This window comes from Lissotriton helveticus, chromosome 12 (assembly GCF_964261635.1).
Source record: "Lissotriton helveticus chromosome 12, aLisHel1.1, whole genome shotgun sequence".
NCBI lineage: Eukaryota > Metazoa > Chordata > Amphibia > Caudata > Salamandridae > Lissotriton > Lissotriton helveticus.
In genome coordinates this window covers 394,161,609-394,182,674 of record NC_136073.1, presented here as the reverse complement: position 1 = coordinate 394,182,674, position 21,066 = coordinate 394,161,609, and the positions used below count along the sequence as shown (strand labels likewise).

Here is a 21,066-nt window from a genome sequence, read left to right as displayed (position 1 = left end):
GCGTGGGAGGATTAGTCATTATCGCCCCAATCTGCCCTTCGAGAGAGGAAGGAAAGGATTCTGTGGCCCAAAGAATTGGAGGGGTGCTCCATGCCGGAACTGAACAGTACCTAACCCCATATCTTATTTTTACATAATTATTTGTGGTTTCATAGGCTTTCTTAACCTCTAACTGGGCAGATTGGGGTGCTTATGCCCCTCCTGTGATGACACCGCCTCAACTCAGTCCCAAACTCTGGCCTTTCACGCTTGAGCCGAGGACGAACACATTAGTGAAAGAAAGAGCCATATGTTGAAACTGTGGCTCTCTCTTTCACTGGAGACTTGCCTGTTTTTGATCTTGGAGAGTGGACAAAGATACTTGCCTACAGGGAGATGCCTGTACTATGTGGGTCTCTTGGAACTCCCAGGCACCCACATTGACTGAGCTGTATATCTATATGGTGCACAGTGAGTGCTCCCTCTGCGCTTGTGTCTATTATGTGGTATTCACTCATTTGCATGGGATCAAGGCCCCATGCAAAAGAGGGAGCACCCCCTTGTGATTGTGCTGTTGCAAGATGTCAGTCCTGTTCTACATTGTGCCGCACACGTATCTTTGGCCCTTCCATAAAACCAAAGAGCTCTGGGCAAGGTGCTGTAGTGTAGTTCCTATATTCCCAATAGGCTCTGCGCATTGGAATAATATATCCTATAGATGTGACATAGGACTGAGGTCAGTATATCTCTATCGAACATACTTAACTTAATTGTGAGTGCCAGCTAGCTCAGAGATCACTAGAAACGTTCTCGAATTCACAAGAAGGGATTAGTTTCTCACAACCGCATAAACATGACAACTTTGTTTCCCTAGGACTGGAACAAATACCTTCAGAGTCGTGGAAACAATAGATAACTAGTTCACTCAGTCAATTGTGCATGCTTCATTTCTACAGAGTTGCAGGGAAATAGTGAGACGGGCGTTTTCAATAAAAGGTTTATTGAACAGTCTTCTTTCTCATGCAAGAGAGGTGAACTGCTACAATCGTTAGACAGAATGCAAAGTATAATGCGTACAGCGAGAATAGTATTATAAAATAGTACTGTAATAGCATTGTCTTGTGCTATGACATATAAAAATACATACTTAAATAACACAGACTAAAATACTCAACTAGTGCTTCTAAAATATGCCTACCCCACTGTACCTAACCTAAGTCTAGTACGAGGGAAGAAGTAAGTGCTGTTTAGCATAGGTTTTAGTTCTGCCAAGATTTGCCAAAGGTTTTTCTAGGTTCTGGTCAGCTTCATACCTTAGAATAAACGAGGTTGCTATCTCTGTCTCGGACTCGATTTCCCAACACCCCACAAGGGGAGCCAGAAACACTGGAGCTGGATTCTCGGGAGAGGAGTACAGCTTCTTATCAGTGCGTCAGCTGGAGAGTCGGCTTCCTTCGGCACTTGCTGTAGCGAGCTGCGTCAGGCAAGTAGGTAGTTGTACTGCACCGAACCACACTGTGCTTTGCTACGCAAGTGAAGGTATATTTATGCCTTGAAGGTGTTTAGGAATGCCAGCTTTTACGTAAAGTCGGGCATACGAACGTCATGGATGAACCCCTAAGGAATAGTTGTTCATGCATAATAATGAGTTTCTTGGAGAAATCAATATCCAGGCTAGGGGAAATCCTTTCTGCTTAAGAGTCTGGTTTTCCAAGACATCGTTGTGACGTTTGATGAACAGATGGAAGTAGCCATGCCTGTATTTGGGTAGCATGGACTATGCTTAAATAAGGGCTTGATTTCTATGCCTATATAAGGGCAACGTGAATTGTACCTATATAAGGGCATGAATCGGGAAAATTCATTCGGAATCTAAAACACCATACAACAGTGTAGGCACAAACACTTATTCAGCTTCTATGGTACTGTCTCTGATATGGCACCTGGTTTCTAGCGATCTTTCTGCCCTCCCCAGGCAGGGCAGATTGAGGCTAATTATGGGGGTCTGGAAGGCTGGGGTCTAGAAGGTGAGGGATGGAACCCGATGCCACAACAGGTCGGACCCCATTCATTTTCTCTAAAAATGTAACCCCTGGTGTCCAGTTTGCTGTGTCTCCCCAGAGGAAGAGTAGATTGCAGATAAACCACCCAATCTGCCCAACAGGGGCAGAAAGACTTTCTGGGTACAAGGGGTGGAGGATGCAGCCCTTTATCTGGACTGGGCGGCCTGACCTCATTCTTTTTTAGGCCTAGCCTAGCGAACGCAGCACATGCGTTGCTACGCCTTGGCGAGACTATTGTCGCCGCTTTGTTTTGCGGAGGGAGACAAAGCATGGGCACGCCTGGTCTCTCCGTTCGCGTGCACATCGCCTGTCCTTGTGTAGGGCTAGGGTTACACAGCGCGTGCTTTCACTCACCCCCCCCCCCCCCCTCGCCGTCGGCTCCACGGAGACAGCTTGTTTGTTCTGTAGATCACTTTGAGACCTCGGTTGAAGGGATGTGCATTGTGGCTAAGTTGATTTGTTTCATATGTGGAATAAAAATGAGGCGCAACTTGCGTCTTTTTATTCACTCTGAACATCACATCTCCGGTGGTCTGTGTCATGTAGACGAGACACTGGCCATGCCTGGTTGCAGCAGTGAGCAGCCGTTGCTTCCTCAGTAACTGCCGTGTGCAGCCAGCAGAGGCCCCAGATACGCTGTGGCCCTGGAGCACGCGCTCTCTGCTGCGGAGCTCACGGTGTGTGCAGTTAAAGGCAGAGCAGCTGGCGTTCCCCCGCAACCCCTAAGCTGTGGGCCCTGCCAACAGACCATAGAAGCAGGAGTGCGTCCAAGGAAGTCAGTGTTTTTTTTAATAATCCATCTCACTCGGGCAGGAACAATGCCCCTCTTTGAATATTTCAGCGCCTCGTAAGGGGTAGTAAGCGCTTTAAAAATACAATTACAATAAATAAATAAATATGTGAGTCTGAACTGTTATGGAGGGAGGGAGCCTGCTTGGTCACCTGCCTGCTCGATTGTGTGCATTAACCCACTCATTTACCCTTTGTAGCACCTAGAAGAAACACCCCTCTGACCTACTAGCTCCATGCCGCCAGACCCCAAGGATGGGCATAGCAAAGTCTGGCTGGGAGAAGCGCTTGAGTGTGAGATCAGGTAGGCTAAGGGAGAGGGCCTCGGCTCTCACAAACACACCGTGTGTCTTTAGACATATTACTTTCCCTCTATGTGGCTCTATTGAGTGGCCCAAAAAAAGAGCCTCACAGCTTGTGCTGAGCAAGAAGTCCTTCACTGAGCTTTAATAACAGTGGAGACTGGAGCAATATAAGTGCATTTTACTGAATATTAAATAAAATGAGCTGGTATAGCTTGGATTCAGTCCAGTATCATCCTGTTGTGAAACAAGACACATCTGTTTGCTTTATGTTGTATTTGGTTTGCAGAAAGGAGACTTCAGGGAAAGTGTGGCTAGCTCCTGGGCTCTAGTCTGAAAATTTTCAAACCTGGTGTGCTCCTCAAGGTAGCGAGAGTCCCATATATATATATATAAAACTAGCAGCACCGCTGGCTGTGGACCGAAAGAGAAACCAGCCTCACTACCATGTGGACAGAGAAGACAGATTAGACAAAGGTACTCCACCACTACTCCAGGCAGCAGCACACCTGTCCCATTGACTGCATTTATCACAGCACCCTTCCGTGGTGGGCAGTCAGGGTGAAGCAATGTCACACTCAGTGCTGCCCGTTAGCCATCAAAGGACATCCCAAGGTCACTCGACTACTCCAGTCTTTTACAGGACTCCAAATGCCCCTCTTGTACATTGCGTGGCTTGGACAACTCCCACTCGGCTCCAAAAAGGCTCTCAAAAGCCTCAAAGTGTAAGTGCTACAAATTAAGCCATTTCAATGATGCTCCTGTTATGGTATGGTAAGCTGTGGCTTCTGCAATAAGAGGAGAATGAGGCTAGCCAAAGGGGGGAGGTAAACTACACCCATGTATATTTGATCTGTGGTGCAGCAGTCATGATGGCACCCCCTAGTGCACCATACTGGAAGCACTGCAAATAGATGTACCTGGGTTACTATGGCAATGGGCCTGACATGCACTTTGTTTTGACCTAGGAGTGCAGTACCACTTGCGATGTGCAGCAGAATCCATGCCGCAAAAATAAGGACAACCACACATATTGCTCTCCGTTTTAGAATATGCCCAAGATGGCGGCCACCCTGAGTTTGTTCTTGACCTAAGCATGCATACACCCTTGGGATGAGGACTTATGTACGATACACACCCAGCATCTGATTCAGCACAATGGAGAAACGCTTCCTTAGCTGTGTCCCCTTAGTTTGTACTCCTATGTAAAGAAAAGAGTAAGGCCTCGAGGGGATGAAAAATTAGGCAGAACAAACCTTTTGGGTGGGGGCGGGGATTTATAAAGGTTTACAATTGTCTTTAATTCACCACAACCAGAAAGGCATGCATTATTGTAAACACTGCTCCCTATGCAGATATCTGTATAGTTTTAACTCTGGTGGTTTTATTACTTTTTCTTAAAATGGATATTTTCAATTATGCATTACACCATATCAAGTATCAATTCCGTGCATAGAAACCTACTGTAAATATCCCTACAAATCAGTAGAATGAAGGCAACAAGCATTTGCAATGCAATAGGTCTCGCAGTTACGAGAGTTTCAGCTATTGGCATTGTAAATAACAATGCCTTTTATTTGTTTTTAAAACAAAAACAACAAAAAAAGGCATTATTATTTGCAATATCAATAGCTCAAACTCACGCAAAAGCGAGACCTATTGCATTGCAAATGCTTGTTATAAAAATAGGCTATCCCGGATGCATTGTGTGCTTTCTTCCCCACAACGGTATGCAGTTGCCCCCCACTCACCTTCACTAGAGAGACAGAAAGACTGAAAATACCTTCTGTAGGATGGAGTATAAGATAGGTTTTTATATGATATACCAAAAAGAGGTATATCGAGCAGAGTCCAGATATTCCCTCATGAGTGGACAGTGGCTTGCTTTAGCAATCCCAAGGTGCTCTTCTAGGGTGTAGTGTGGTCGAGCAGCCTGGGTTTATCAGAGAGGAGTGTTGGACATCTGCAAAATACACACACAGCCAATAGAAAATGCACACGACTCAATAAGGAGACCCACACAACTTTATAAAAATAACACATCTTCATATATATTAAGGCACCAGAATGAATACGATCAGGTCAGTACGTTTTGCAAGAGAAATACTTTTATTTTAAAAAGTCGACAATTTTCAGCAGCTGCAATGTTATCCTACGAGAATAAGTATGGCATACCGGTAGAGTACAACGACGTATGAGTACAATCTAGTGGACTTAAGGTGAGTATGGGGCAATGCAGCACCAGCAAGCCTCTTCCAGTGGCACTAGGGTGACCGGGTGCAGTGGTGGAATATAGAGTTGGGTGCCCAATGTTAGTCTATTGGGATAGGTCTGCGTGAAAAGGCTGCAGGTTTGGACTAGATGGCCAGTCAAGCTGAACCAACAGAGTAGCTCAGGCCTCAGGATGCTTGGGGACACCTTTGGTCCTCTTCTCCACAGCCCAGTGGCGAATGGTGCAAAGGTGTCCTTAGGCATTGGGTTTTTGTCGCAGGGTGCGGTCGCAGTAGAGGCTGCAGGAGGCATTGAGAACTCCATGGCAGAGAAACCCCAGGTGGGCTTCGAGTCGGGAGGGTCAGGGGACCACGTTCGCACCATTGGCTCACTTCAGCGCAGGCTAGGTGGCTCAGATACAGTGGTGCTTTCCGGCATCGAGTTTTCGCAGTCTTAGAGCCTCTCAGTTCTTTCTTGGTACCTGCAAGGTGCAGGGAAGCTGCTCAGCTGCTTCACAGGAGTTCTTGGTTCCAAGGTGAAGTGCTGGGAGGTCTCTCAGGCTTTGGAGACACAGCGACCGCAGGACAAGCCGTCTTCTGGGGCAGTTGTCAATCAGCAGACAGGCCGGCATGGTTGGGGCCAAGTCAGTTGCTGGTTCTTCTGTTCTTCTGTTCTTGCTCTTAGTGACTCTTCCCATCAGTCTTCTTCTTTCAAGTTAGCAGGGTCTGATTTCCTGGTGCCAGGGGCTCCCCTAAATACTGAATATAGGGGCATTAGGGGATTGTAGGGTAGTAGCCACTGGGCTACCTACCCCTGTGGTCACTATGCCCACTATATGACTACTTCCAGAGAGAAGTGGGCATAACCCTGTCCCAGAGTTCCTAGGTTTGCCATCACCAAGATGGCAGACTCTGAAATTTCGCCTTCACTTCCGATAGCGAAACATAGGGGTGGAGCTATCCTGGAGATGAACACTCCTATCTAACAACTAATTTTCCCGCCTTGCTCGGGTGCCAAATGGACCCTGGTCAAGAGGGGTGGGCACCCACTCCTGTGAGGGAAGCCTGATTCGCATACCAAAGGTGGTGGCTCTATGACGCTTCCTACCTTCGCATGCTAATTTGCAGGCCTTCTTTGAAAAGGAGTGTAAACACCCTCTGCACGAACAAGCTTTGTTCTTGGCCTCCTGAGAGCCCTGGCCCTCAACATTGGGGGTCAGAAATGTGTACGGGGTGACAGGCGGGCCAAGACCAGTGTGCGAACACACCAGTAGCTGGCACGTTTTCAGGGAGTACCTCTAAGGTGCCCTAAGGGTGCATGTGTTAATAAATCAAACACTGGATCAATGTGGGCTTATTAATACAAGATGTCTGATACCAAACGTCTCTAGTTTCAATGAAGATATCATGTAGCTGGTAAAGTCGGTTTCACCTGTGTCCAGCATATGTTCTTAAAATGGCTTCCTTGTTTACTGGAACTGGCAGCAGTAGATCTAACCAGCAGGGGGGCATATCTGCTCATGCAGATATATCCACCCATGTAGTATAGTGCTCCCTACCTTAGGGCTGTAAGGCCTGCTGTAGCGGTGACTTACCTATACTGCATGCAGTGTCTGAGGGCATGGCACACAAGGATGCTTGCCATGTTGTGTTTTCACTTTTGTCTACACAGAGACGCACAGCCAGCAGTGGCAGTCTGTATGTGTTTGGTGAGGAATCCTTTAGAGTGACCCTCTTTAGCCTCCTTGCCCTCGGTACTAGGCCTACCATTTACTAGGGATAAAGGTATTGACAATTAGGGGAACAATTGTGCAGTTTTGGGAATGAGATCTGGCAGTGGGGACCTGGCTAGCAGGAACCCAGTGCACTTCCTGCCAAAATCATATTAAATACCAGGAAAGAAGTGGGGGTGATCATGTCACCAAGAAAGGTTCACTTTCCTACACAGTGCATTTGACATTGCCTATTCGACTGCCTCCACCACCCCTCGCCATTATGTTTTTGTGGGTGTATCCCTGCTTGGGGAACACCTTTTCTGCAACAACCGAACAGGTATCCACTAGAGAGGTACCATTAGAAAGGGGACGTATTCCCCTTTTAATGGAAGTTCTCCAGTTGTGATTGGTGGTCGGGAGATTAGCCATGCCCTTAAGGATCACACTGAAAGTAATAGCCGGAGCCTTCAGATTCCATCTGCATTTAGTTTAAGTGTTTATGGGTTCAGCTCGCATGGCTAACCTTAGGACAGCCAGGGAGCCTCATAAGTTGCAGTCCAAAGTAATGGTATGAATGGGAATCCTGCTTTTATGAACATCGGAGGGTTTACTCCCTTTAGTGATTGGGCATGATGTTCCCGTCCTCCGCACCGACTGTGACATCTAGTCCTGCACATTGAAAGGATTAAGATTCTGTCTATTTCAGCAGATTGTTTAACTGATCGAGTGACCAAAGTGACAGGTGGTGCATTATGAGATTCTGGTACACCTTGGCTGCCTTTAGGCTACTATATTGTTTTCTTTGTTGGACACCATATGCTAATTTGAATAGGTTTTCTACACTTGTTTATGCTCTTAAAAAAGCAGAATTATAAACGTTTTCCATGCAATGTTATCCAATGTTCTTTTAGATCGATATAGTTTGTAACTGGATTTCAGATGCTGGGCATGATTTTCTTAAAAACCTTGTGGTCATTTAGTAGGTGTAAGGGTGCTAGACATTGAGAGAGGTGAACAGCTGCCAGTAATCATTGTAAGCCTCATGGCAAATCTGCTTCTTTTTTACATTACAGCTGCAAATCTTGTGAGGGCTGTCCTAGACGCCCTCTGGATGTACAGAGTTGTGGGGTCTGAATGCAATCAATAACTTTTGAGGTTATGGGTTGAGTGCTACCAATGTAGTATTCCATGTCTCTCAGGCACTAGTGCTGTATTTAACATGCAAGGTGGCTGGAGCCAGCTTATAAAGCCACAACAGTGAGAAGATCTGGCATGTGGGTTATTGTGGATTAAAATGGTGACATGGAAAGTAAGTAGCAACCCTGGGAGAGGAGGAGGTTACCACAGAGGCGAGGAAGCAGTAGGGCCAACTTTGCTTCTTCCCTCGCCAATTGCTTGTCTTATTGGCGAGGGAAGAAGAGCAGAAAGATGGTAATTTGTATTGCACTTTCTAGTAGGAAAATAGAACCCTGAAAAGTAAGGCTGCATCTAAAAGAAATATACCTCAAATTCTCTTTACCTCTGTGCTTCAGCAACTTGGAAATTGCCCGGTAATGAATAAGTTACTCTAGAAGTAAGTAAACGTTTTTCTCTGAAGTAATAAGCTGTAGAAGGCTTCATCTACACCGACACGTGACATCACATACGATATGGCTATTGCTATTGCACGTAATCATGCGCACCCCTTGACACAGTTTTTATCCATCGACTCTAGTATGAATGCTTACAATTCCATGTTCACCTAATACTGCTTTAGCCAGAGCTCACAGTTCCAACTATTAGGCCCAGCTCTATAATTGGAAAAAAGTGAACTGGCAAATCAATTTTTATTCCTATGCCGTCCGAGAGGAATTTACCCATGTAGATTATAAATTCAGCATATGTCTGATGGTCATGGGAATGGCACATCGCGACTTCCCAATGAATTCTGCATTTATCAGAAACCTGACCTCTTGAATCTTGATTTATTCTTAAGCTTACTCCTTACACAAAAAAACATGGCAGTGCATCGATAAACATTATGTAACTGACTTCCACTTATATATTAATTTACAGTTTGGTGTTCGTTGTGTACTCTCAGCCTTGAGTACTGTTATTCTTAGGCATAAGAGTTTGAAAGAGTTATGTGGGAATCATACTTTTGAGGAGCTTTTAAAAAAAAAATATTTTTATTGTCATATCAAGGGCACACTTAACATATATACTTGTCTTCTCCTTTTAGTTACACAATATTTTATGGCGCCATTACAGTTTGACCAACAATATTACCATTTTCCCTTTTCATCGTTAGCGTTACCCCTCTCCGTGATCTCAAAATTACTATTGATGTATTTCTTTTTCTAACTTTGCGTTAACTAAACCCCCCCTCCATCCCCCCGGCACTTCCATGTGATATAGGGCGTGTTACTTGCGAGCAATGTCCATTCTTTAATGTTCCGTGACATAATGTCCATTCGTCTTGTCACTTTCTCTTCACAATGGTACTGTAAAACACGATATGTTCCAAGCCTGCAACCTGCACTCCATGTATGTGATCTCCTGCGTCTTTTGATCTACCCCCCACTTATGGATTCCCTCGTGTACCCTCCATCCTCCAGTACATTCACCATCAATACCAGCATTCACTGGATGTGCGTTTCCGCACTCTTTTCAAACTCCAACATCGAATTCCAGTCTAAGGAAATCGGTAGTTTGCGTAGACCTCTGCGCTCCTCCCTTAGTAGCTCCTGGCCCTCCGCCTTCCCCCTCTTCACCACCTCATTACTCCAAGATTCCACACACGCCGACTTCCATCTCATTGCTATCATCCACTTTGCTAGTATCAGTGCTAGTTCAACAAATCTAGTGGCCATGCTCCTCTTCTTCTCTTTGTTCCCAGTCCCAGAATGGTGTACAGTACCGACTCATAGGGTCTCCCTGGGACAACCTCCGCTAGGATGTGGTGGATTGTGGCCCAGTAACATCCCAACTTGGGCAGTCCCAGAACATGTGTAGCATACCCGCGTCATCACGGTGACATCTGGGGCATTGATTGGACGCCTCTAGGAACATCGCTTGTATTCTGTGTGGCGTTAGGTACGCTCTATGTACGATCATTAGTTGAATGAATTTGAACTTAGGGTTCCGTGACACTTTCTTGGGGAGCTGTAGTATCCTTGTCCAGTCCTTATCACTAATGTCCCCGCCAGTATCTCCCTCCCAACGTGTACGAAGTACGTGCAGCGGAATATTTTTGCTTGTTCTAATACCCTTAGCGATCCACTTTGTCAAGTGGCTGCCTGATCCCATTAGGTATTGCATAGTGAGTAGGTCCGTCGCTTCCGGTTCCATGCCATCTCTCGCCCAGTGTGTGGAAATGTAGTGCACGACTTGTGCATGTAATAGAAACATCGACCTCAGTGTCTGGTGTACTTGCATAAAGTCCGCATGTGTCAGAAGTCTACCCTCTGAGAAGAAGTCCCCCACTTGTGTCACCCCAGCCTCGTGCCATGAACTCAGTTTACGTTCTGTGAGTGTTCCGGTTCCTAAGGGGATGCCCAGAAGAGGTATCGTGGGTGCATAAGCCTTACGCTTGCCAGTGTACCTTATCGCTGCCCTCCACTGCTGTATTGCAAGTTTAAGCAGGGGGGGCCAACGGTGGTATTTTCGCCTCGGTGTATGTGACCCCTGCTCCTAGCTGCCTCTGACATGTTCAATTCATGCAGGTTACGACCTGCCAGCCAGTAAGCCAGCCACTGGAGTTGGCAAGCGTATCCATATGCCATCATATCAGGCACTCCCAGCCCTCCGCCGTCCGTTGGCAGTTGCAGTTTAGCTAAACTTATGCGTCTCCGGCCCGTACCCCAGACTAGTTCCGTCACCAGTGTATTCAGTTGCTTAAAGAAGGCCTTGGGCACTAGTACAGGCACATTCATGAAGTAGTATATCAATCTGGGTAGGACCACCATTTTCGAGATCGCCACTCTGCCTGCAACGGACAATGGTAAAGTGTTCCAAAAACGTATTTGTGGTTTCAGCGCAGCAAGGGCTCTACCCAGATTGCCCTCGAAGAGATCTTGGGCATCTCTGTAAATTTGTATACCTTAGTATTTGAATGTTACCGGTGCTATTTGGAATTGGCAGGGGGTGAATTGTATGTGCGTAGCCATCATGGGCCTGCGAAAACTATATCCGTAGGACTTGGACGCGTTAATCGTGAGACCCAATATCTCTCTGAACGCCTCAAACACCTCCGATATCGGCTCTAATTGGCCTGTCATGTTGCGCAGGAATAACAGAATGTCGTCTGCATATGCCGAAATGATATGGTGGGTATTAAGTCGGACTATCCCCATGTTATCCGCCATGGTGCGGACTTTTATCATCAGGGGTTCCAGGGCTATTATAAATAATAAGGGTGATAATGGACATCCTTGACGCGTTCCCTTAGCAATGGCAAGTTGGGCTGAGATGCATCTATTAGTCCTAACGCGTGCTGTGGGTATGTGGTATAGTAAAGCAATCCATTTTGTGTATGCCTGCGGAACTCCGAATTTGCCCAATACAGCCAGCATATAATCCCATCTCAGGGAGTCGAAGGCCTGCTTAAGGTCTAGTGATATACATCCTTCAATATTATTCTCCCCTTCCTCCCCTCCGGCCATTAGTTGGCTCAGTCTCCTCAGGTTCAGTGCAGTGCTCCTGCCTGGTACAAATCCGCACTGGTCAGGGTGTATTAGATCAGGAATATAGTGTGACAGTCGAGTTGCCAAGATCTTGCTTAGTATTTTATAATCCGTGTTTAGGAGCGATAGGGGTCTGTAATTCTCTAAGTACATCGCATCTCTACCTGGCTTCAACAATGATACTATCAGTGCCTGAAGCGTCGATGCAGGTAGTTCGCCACTTTCCATCGCCTTTTTGTATAGCGCCAGAAGGCGGGGGCCAGAACCTCAATGTAAGTCAAATAGAATTCCGCCGGTAGCCCATCCGAGCCCGGTGCTTTGTTCCTCGGTAGTGCTTTTATGGACTGCCTCACTTCCGCCAGGGTGATGGGTTTAGCGAGAACCTGTTGTTGTGCATCTGTCAGTTGGGGAATACAAATGTCAGCCAGGAAGGATTCAAGCTCCGGTTCCGAGAGTGACGCGTGCGGACCGTACAGGTCTGCATAGTATTTCCGGAACGTCTCATTAATATCTAATTGGGTCTGCACTATATCTCCATTCTGGCCATACACCTTGGTTATAGGGACACTGTCCGGAACATTGCGTGTCATGCGTGCTAGCAGCGCCCCAGCTTTGTCAGCCTGCGTATGTACTCTATTTGTGTATTCTCTATAATCTATTAACCTTAGCTCTTCCAACAATTCAGCATGTTGGATATGAGCCTCCTGCAACTGCGTGAGGTTACCGTCAGTGCCTGCCGCTTCGCCCTCTAGTGCCGCTAAGCTTCCCTCCACTGCTCTCAACTTCTCTTGTACTAGACGCTTCATTCCCACTTTAGTGCCCATTGCCACTCCGCGCAAAGTTGCTTTGAAGGCGTCCCATTCTATTTGCCTGCTGCTGGCAGTGTTTTCGTTCTCCGTGAAGTATGTCGTGCATGCGTCTAGCAGTGAGGATTTGAACACTACGTTTTCCAGAAGACCCGGCGATAGGCGCCATGTCGGGATGGGAGTGGGTATCCTCCCCCATTGTAGAGACAGTTCTACCGGATTATGGTCCGACAATGTCTTTCCCATGTGTGATACTGAGGTGATCGCCCCTCGTAGTGACCTGTAGCAAAATATGCGGTCTATCCTGGTGTGTAACCTGTGCGGTGGGGAGTAAAATGTGTATTCCCTGTTGTTTGTGTGTAGGGTCCTCCATGCGTCATCCGGTTCCCACCCGCTTGCCCACTGCGTCAGTGCTATTGCTTGTTTCTTACTATCCGTTGCATGTAGTGGTTAGTGTGACCTGTCCAGCGCAGTGTCTAGAACCGCATTGCTGTCCCCTCCTATCACCCAGTGTTGTCCCACCCAGTCCGACAGTACACCGCTAATGTCCTCAAAGAACCTCGATTGCTCTGTATTGGGGGCGTATATACTGCCCAACACTACACTTGTACCATCCAGCGTTCCTCGTACGAACACATAACGCCCATTCCTGTCTACCCGTTTTTCCCTTGGTGTGAACGGTACGGTATTCCTTATCCAGATCGCTGCCCCCCTCGAGAATGCTGAGTATTCTGTGGCATACAGCTGGCCTTTCCATTTGCGGGCTAGTTTCTCTCCCTCCGCCCTATTCAGGTGTGTTTCTTGTAGATATGCTATCTGTGATTGTCTCCTGTTTAGCTGTGCCCTCACTCTGTGTCTTTTGTGGATCGATCCCAAACCTCTTACATTCCAGGTGCAGAACTGGTAATTGTTAGGTAGTGACATTACTTGTAATCTCCTTTGTCTCATACATTGCCCACACCCCTCGTGCATGTGTCAGCAAATTGTACATGTTATGTGCCATATGTGTTCGCAACTCCCCAACCTTGAGGTCCCCACCCCACAACTGGTTGGGACCAAACAATACCAACCAACAGGGGTATGAACTGAATGCAGTCATGCCTTCGCCTGGGGGGGGGCGTGTGCTCGACCGCTCCTTTCCCTGCGGTTAACAATCAAGGTCTTCCGTTGAATTTCCCCATTATCAACATTTTTTCCCCTGGTTCCTTTTCCTCACCCTCCATACCAGTTCACAATGTCACATATACATCACCACTCCGCCTCCGCTCTGCCGTCCATCACATGTCCTCTGCCATCTGCGCTGTTATGCGTGGAGACCGGTGCAGACTAGCGTCCGTGTCCGATGCTACCGTGCTTGAACTGTCTTGGCTGTTTGACACCGTATCAATGTTCATGTCGTGTTCTGCCAGCGCTGTGGTCGTAAGCATCACCAAGTCCGCCGAATTCCCACCTCCATCCGCCTGAATTTGCCCATGCTGTGCTGATCGCGTCTCTGGACCACCATCCTGGGCCGAGGTGTTGCCCCCTCGTGTGGACTGCTTTAGTTGCCGCGTGTTTGCGGAATTGTTCCTCGACCTGGGCGTTGGTAGTGCCACCTCAATCCATTCAGACGCTTCTTCTGGGTCATCGAAAAAATGAGACTTGCCATCATGGATAATTATAAGTCTTGCTGGGAAAAATAGTGCATATTTCACGTTACGCTCTCAGAGTACGTTTCACGCCCCAGAATGATGCCCTGGCTTTCTGTACTGCTTGTGTAAAGTCCGGATAGATCGAGATCGTTTGGTTGTCGTATTTTATCGCCCCGGTCTCTCTCGCTGTTTTCAAGATCGTGTCCCTGTCTTTGAAGTGTAGGAGGCGTGCTATTAACGGCCGTGGCGGTGCACCCGGTTTCGGCGGTCTCGATGGCACTCTGTGCGCTCTTTCGACACTATACACCTGAGTGAGTTCCGCAGGGTCCACTATTGTCTTCAGCCAGTCCTCTACGAACTTGGTCGGATTGGCTCCTTCGCTGTGCTCCGGTACGCCTAAGATGCAGATGTTATTGCGGCGTGAGCGTCCCTCCGCATCGTCCACTCTGTCTCTCAATCCCTTGAGCTGCTTCTCCAAGACCTCCAGGCGTATGGAATGTTCCGTCTGTTGCGGAATGAGGTCGGTCAGGGCAATTTTATTCTCCGCAACTTTTTCCGCCAATTTCTTATGATAGTCTTTCAGTAGGGAGAGGCTCGTCGATATCGTGTCGATTGTGGCTTCTAGCGCCTCTCTAGAGGCTCTTATTTCTGTCAGGATAAGGTCCAGCTTCGCATCCTGCGCACTTAGCCCGGTTGGAGGGATTATATCTACGTTTGTGGATGCTATATGGTCATCCGATCCAGTGGATCGCGCTGCTCCATTGGTGACCTGGTCCGGCTGTTGAAGTCTGTTTCGGCCCATTGCGGCCTTCAGTTTTCACCTCACTGGCTACTTCCGGGCGTCAACCACCGACCTTTCCGGGGGCACTTGACTATTGTGGGGGGCAGTCGTATTTCTACGAGGGGCCTGGCACTCCGTGGGTGCGGTCAGACGACGTGTCCGCCACCGGTGGGATCCACTATGTGTTCGTCCAATCCGATCCCGACCTGCTGTGGACCTGTGAATACGAGACCGTGACTGCTACTGTAGTACCTGAATGTTATCTATCAGGACGTGTGTCCCGCTCTATAGCGAGTCCCAGTTGTTGTTCTCCGCTGCCTCCGCTGTCAGTATAATAGCCCGATGTTCCAGTATAATGTGCCCTAGATCCACCTTCACAGTTTCGCCCGTGTCACACAGGCAGTGTGCGCCAGTGGCCTATGGCGCAGTACAGTCCCCCGTATATCGCGGCAACCAGTGTTTCTCCGGGCCGTACCGGTCCTCCGCTGTCTGTTTTCTGGCGCACCTTCTTCCGTTAGGGGCCCCACTCACCACCCGGTTCCACGATCTGTGTCCACTCTGACCTGGGGCGTCGGCGGCGGTGCACTCGTCGGTCTCCTCGGCGCCCCCGTGCTACGCTTGCCTTCTGCGCCCTCCGCGCGCAGCCTCCACCTCAGCCAGTTTGAGGGTCCCGTTCCTGTCCCTCTCTGTAGCGGCGCCACCGTTCTCCTTCAGCGGCCTTGTTCGCGCCTTTTGCAATGGCCGTTCGTGCGCCGCGGTCCCTTCTCCGCTTTTCTGGGAGCCGGCCGCAGGTACCTCCGCCGTCGGCCCCGTCCACTCAGCAGGAGGAGCATTAGGATGTGGGCAGTGGTCCGGTGTCGGTCTCCGGCGTTTACCCCACAACACACAGCTGTACTCGATCAGTCGCGCCGTCAGGCAGCCGCTTCCAGTCCGACGCAGCAGTACTGTGGGTCGTGGCTTTCCTTCGCGTCCTAGGCCTCTCCGCGTCTCCGGGGGCAAACCGCTCTGCAGTAGGACCCGGGTGCCCTCACGGACCTCTCGCTCCGTCACCAGCCTCGTTGCGTCTCAGAGGTACCGAGGGTGGGATTTCAAGCCAGAATCAGGATAATTGTCAGTATTTTTAGGGTTTTTTCGGATGGAGCTCACTTAGCCTGCGTCTGGCAAGCTCGGCTGCTAGCCACGCATACTTTTGAGGAGCTTAAGAGGGCTTTGAGAACCACACATGAAGTTTGGTTTATGCACAGTAATAAATGGGTTGATGGTGAACTTCGTTTTGCAAAGATAACATGCCCAAAATAAATCCCCTAAGTATTTCTTTGGGTCTTGCTTAAAAATACTCGACTGTCTATATGGATAAAAAGATCTCATTATGATCATCAAGCAGTTAAAGAAGAAGCAGATCAAGAGGGATTAATGAACATTTCCCCATGTGTACAGGATACTGCAGAGCTTCAATAAACAGAATTACTTGAATGTTCTTCCATGCAGTCCTGAAATATGATTGGAAGCGGTCAGGTTTATGATAAGACTTCTGAGAATAATTCCAAGGGAGAGTACAGTGAAGGAGTTTGTGTTACTCTTTGAACTTGTGCACTAAGGCAAATAGAGGCTTACTGTTGCTTGCTACGCCCAAGGATCTGAAAACCTGGAATAACAAACTTAACACTTTTTCAATAGGGATAAGCCGTCTGATTAATTAAAAGTATGCTAGTACTAGAGCTGCCTCTATACTAAAATGCTCCCTCAGATATCCTACCGGCTTGAAGTAACCTATAGAAAACTGGTTGGAGCTAGTCTCTGGGAAATAGTGCCACAGTGAAATAAAGATTAGGAGCAGCGCAAGCGATTAGGGATCATCCGAAGAATCATTTTAAAGTGAGGTTGCCAAGAAAGCTGTGGTCTGAAACAGCAATGGCTGCCATATGATGATCCAGCATCGGGGGCGGCTGTTAGTCTAGGAGTCATCATCTGAAATTCTACATTTCTGTGGCTCTTATTCTCTCTTGTGGTGATTTGTAAATAACAGTGGGTTAAGGGACACAAACATTTTGCCAGATGTTGGATGAGAAAGCAGAAGGGTGACTTCCTTTACCTCAGAAGTGCATGCCTCAAACACAGGGCATGCAGGCATTTTAACTAATCGCACTTACAAAGAATCTGACTTCAAAAGAACACTAAGGAGCACATCACCTTATAACAAAAATTGCAGTTGCACAGATAGTTTGTATATCTTTAGATCAATTATGGTTAGACTTCAAAATATTAAACAAATACATTGAATTGATGTAACTTCTGATGGGTCTTTTTAGGCTTTGAGCTTTACTGCATGCTCTACATTAAGAAAATGAGAACAAATAACTAAAGCAAGGCATTTATTTTTTAGGATGCAAAGATTGACGCTGAAGAATTCACAAGTCGTCTGCAGTTGGAGCTGAAGTCTTCACCACAGCCATATTTAGTTCCATTTCTTAAGGTATTCTTTAACACATATTGAACATTTTGTCTTGTTTTTGGGGGGAACCCAGAATTGTCTGTACAGTTTGTCAATTCTATAAATCCCAGGACTTAATAGATAGAATCATTGATGGGTAGCAGTGAATAATGGATGTTTTTCACCCAGGGTTCTGAGTAACTTCAAATACAGGACAAGAGTGAAGCTTGAGTAAGACGTTACTCAAATCCCCAAATCATTTACCTTGGCTTTTAAATGCTAATGAGGGGCAGAGAAGTAGTGGGGTAGCCATAGATAACATGACCTCTCCTACCTGACCCTCATGTAAAAAGAAAAAGAAAAACAAATGAAAAAACACCACCCTCTGTGTACCTTCACCCATATACAAATTAAATTAATACCCTCATTCATTGTCCGTGATGCGCTGTAGTGGTAAGTGTTTGCCGTGATGTATTTTTAGTGGCCTGTCAAGGCGGTGGACTAGATGAACTGTAATGTAACATTAAAAAATATGTAGAATACTTACAATTTATTTTGTGATAGAGACTTCTAACAGCAGAATCCTCTTTGTTGGATCCTTCCTGCCCTGGATGTGATGTCTGGCCCACAAATATCGGCTTCTACCCGAGCATGAAGTCCGTTCCTTTCTCTCCGTGCCGTCTGACATGGATCTGGAGCCTCTCAAACCCAGTCTTCTGGCAAAATATTCCCCTCTAATCTTTGTGTGTAGTCCTCTCTCCTCTAAAACTACAGGGTTTAGGTAGGCAGTGTCTGGATTGTCCCCAACAAATATCCGTTACTGACACCGACAACATCTGTCTGGTTTCTTGTATCCAAACACGACTGAAAGTTGTGTAAGTACTATGCAAAAATTAATTGCCAGGCCATCTGCAATTGTGAAGCAAAACTTGCCATTGCAAACTCTGCAAGAAGTTTAAAAAAACAACCTGGACGAAGGTGAGGACACAGACGCACCCCAATGACTGGTAGTTATCGAAGTCATGGAGCTCAGGTAGGTCAAAAAAGCACAAGAGGCTCAAACATGGGTCTCCATTGTGCCGTTACGCCCACCATTTGGAGTCCTGTCATCCCAGACACCCCTATGCCATGGAAATGCTACCTCATTTAGTAAACCATTTCAACATTGATCCTGATCCACGCTGACCTACTGGGCCATCAGCGACACCACAGCAGCTTTGAGAACTGAAACAGGCTTTAGACACCATTTTTGGTACTCTACAGGATTCCTCTGGGGTGCCTCCAGGCCCCAAGGATTCGCTGTGGTCTCCAGACAGGTAACCACAGGTGGATCTCTCCCGGACTTCAACTGCGCTACTCTGTCTCGGGTGACCCCTTCCTCGAGCACGACACCACCAACTCAGGCTGCAGCCCAATTTCCGATGATGCCCCTGGTGCCAACATTGAAATCGTTGGTCCTAGCACCGGCACCAGAAGTGAAGTAGACCGTTTTATCGGAATCGGAAACCAATTTTTACTCCCAAGACAATGCCAACATGCCTATTCAAACGCAGAGAAGTACTCTGCTCACCTTGATGATGATGATGATGATGAAGGCGATTTCAACATTTAAAGTGATAAACACGCAGGTAACCAGAAGAGAGGGAACATTTAAAGACCCAATCTACATCACTCCCAATAGGAAATGAAACCCAAAAATAGATGTGGACGGTCTATACGTGGCAACCAACTACTTAGTCCTGCTTCAAAGGTGTAGGTCTTTTTTAAATTAAGAAAAAAATGAAAAACTAAAAAATTATAATTTAAGGACGAAACCCTTCATTCAGCCTTGGGTGGCATGCTTTATTGGGTTCCTTCTCCCCCCACTAACGCACATGGTAGTGGTGTGGGCTATAATTTTTCTGAAAAAAGATAGGAAAAGGAGCACTTATATGTAGTAAATATGGGGTTACCCACTGTGAGCTATGATGTTGGTGGGGATTAACATAGCCTAATACAGAGAAACGTGAAGAAATAATCAAAAATGCTACTTAGTGGCCCTAACCCTAGTTGTAATGTGTTTCCCTGAGGAGCATATTAAAAACTTGACAGTGTGTGGCATTTTACCCCGTGCGTGACTATGGGTGTATGGCATTCTTCAGGACTTAATCTCTTAATTATATCACCTTGCAGGTAAAATGTGTGTGAAAAACACAAAACAAACAGTAAGCATAAATTCAATGGTGCAAATGGTGGCCGATAATCAGTGTGGATTTGACCATTGTTCTCACCTTCTGTGAAAACAATCAAGAAACCAGACAAATGCAAAAAAGTTCAATATAGTGGCAAGACATATGCTAGTCATAGTGCACAACTATATCCATGTATCTTGTTCGTTGTCACTGTGCTATCATTCAACAAGGTGGAGTACAGTAATGTATACATTTTAAAGAGACACCCAACTGTGATGTTTTGTAAAAAAAAAAAGATAGCTTACCTGCAAAGGTCAAGTATACTAGCCTCAACTCTCCAGCCTAAGACAGGGCTGCAAATTATATATGGAGATAAGAGTCTTTAAATGCTTCACTTCTGGTCCCCTGTGTGTTTGTTGGTTTAAGTACAGACTCCTCTGGCTGTGCGTCTGATACTTTAATTTTGAAATTCTCCTCTCTGTTCTTGACAGATCTTGGCTGCATTTTCATATACAGTATAACCATCATGTCTGACTCTACAGGATTAGGGTATGATGATGCTGGAGTAGAAGCAATTTTGACAAACCCTAGCTTACTTGATTCACAAATTACACAGGCATGTTCACAAACAGATGACTGGTCAAAACTTTCCAATTTGAAAAAGCAGATAGACTGCATTACATTGGGCTATTCTGACTGAATATCTTAGAAGTATCATTTCACCTTAAGGCCTAATTGTTAAGAATGCCCCGCAACTCTTTTTCGAGAAGAAAGCATCTAAAAGCCACTCATCCGCAATGTCCTGGCACTGCACGAGAGATCTCATGATACTGATTATTAATATAGCTAAAGACGATGGCTGACCTTTTTGTTGGTAAAAATTCAGATTCTGAAATAAAATTAATGCCACAATTCGATCACACAATTGAAAAAAAAGAGGACGTAAATAAGACAATGAATAAGACCAAACAGTTCCCGATGGATAAAAAAATTTCCAAACTCAAGAAAGATATTTTCCGCTTCTCTACTGAAAAGCTGTAGACTTATTTCAAGATTATTTCCAGGCCCCAGCTGAGTGTATGGGCAAGAGAAGAGGAAACGGCTGGATAAAAAACATAATGATTGGACATCCAAGGACTGGACCAGTAGTTATGAATCCACTAATAGCTCAAGGACCGGACCAAGCTCCTCTCATATGAAAGGACCACACGGCTTAAGAATCATGCCTGCACCTCGCCAGGTTTGTAGGCCGCAACCATGGGGATTTTCGGTACCTCCATTTCACCCCCACTTCTTTCCAGGACAACAAAGGATGCCTTTTTTAGGACAGGGCTCCAAAAGAACTAGAAGGAAAAGAAGGGGGTCTAAGTGAAGGCATTGGAGCCCCACGCTGCCTCCTTGCCAGGCCGGGGGTATGACCAAATAACCAACACTGTAGACCAGTCACGAGACCAATTGATTGGTTTTTTTTTTGGTTTTTTTTGTTCAAAAACCTTTATTGGAGTAAGCACAAAAAAGTACAGG

General features: G+C 46.6%; 1 protein-coding gene across 1 annotated transcript in view; it reads left to right on the top strand.

The window, feature by feature from the left end:
* Nucleotides 1-21,066, top strand: part of LOC144799895 (transcription initiation factor TFIID subunit 4-like) — a 1,364,652-nt gene that overhangs the window by 364,897 nt on the left and 978,689 nt on the right. The window contains exon 6 of the mRNA XM_078671504.1: nt 17,324-17,413. Within this exon, the coding sequence (XP_078527630.1) occupies nt 17,324-17,413 (90 nt within the window). The remainder of the gene's footprint in view (nt 1-17,323; nt 17,414-21,066) is intronic.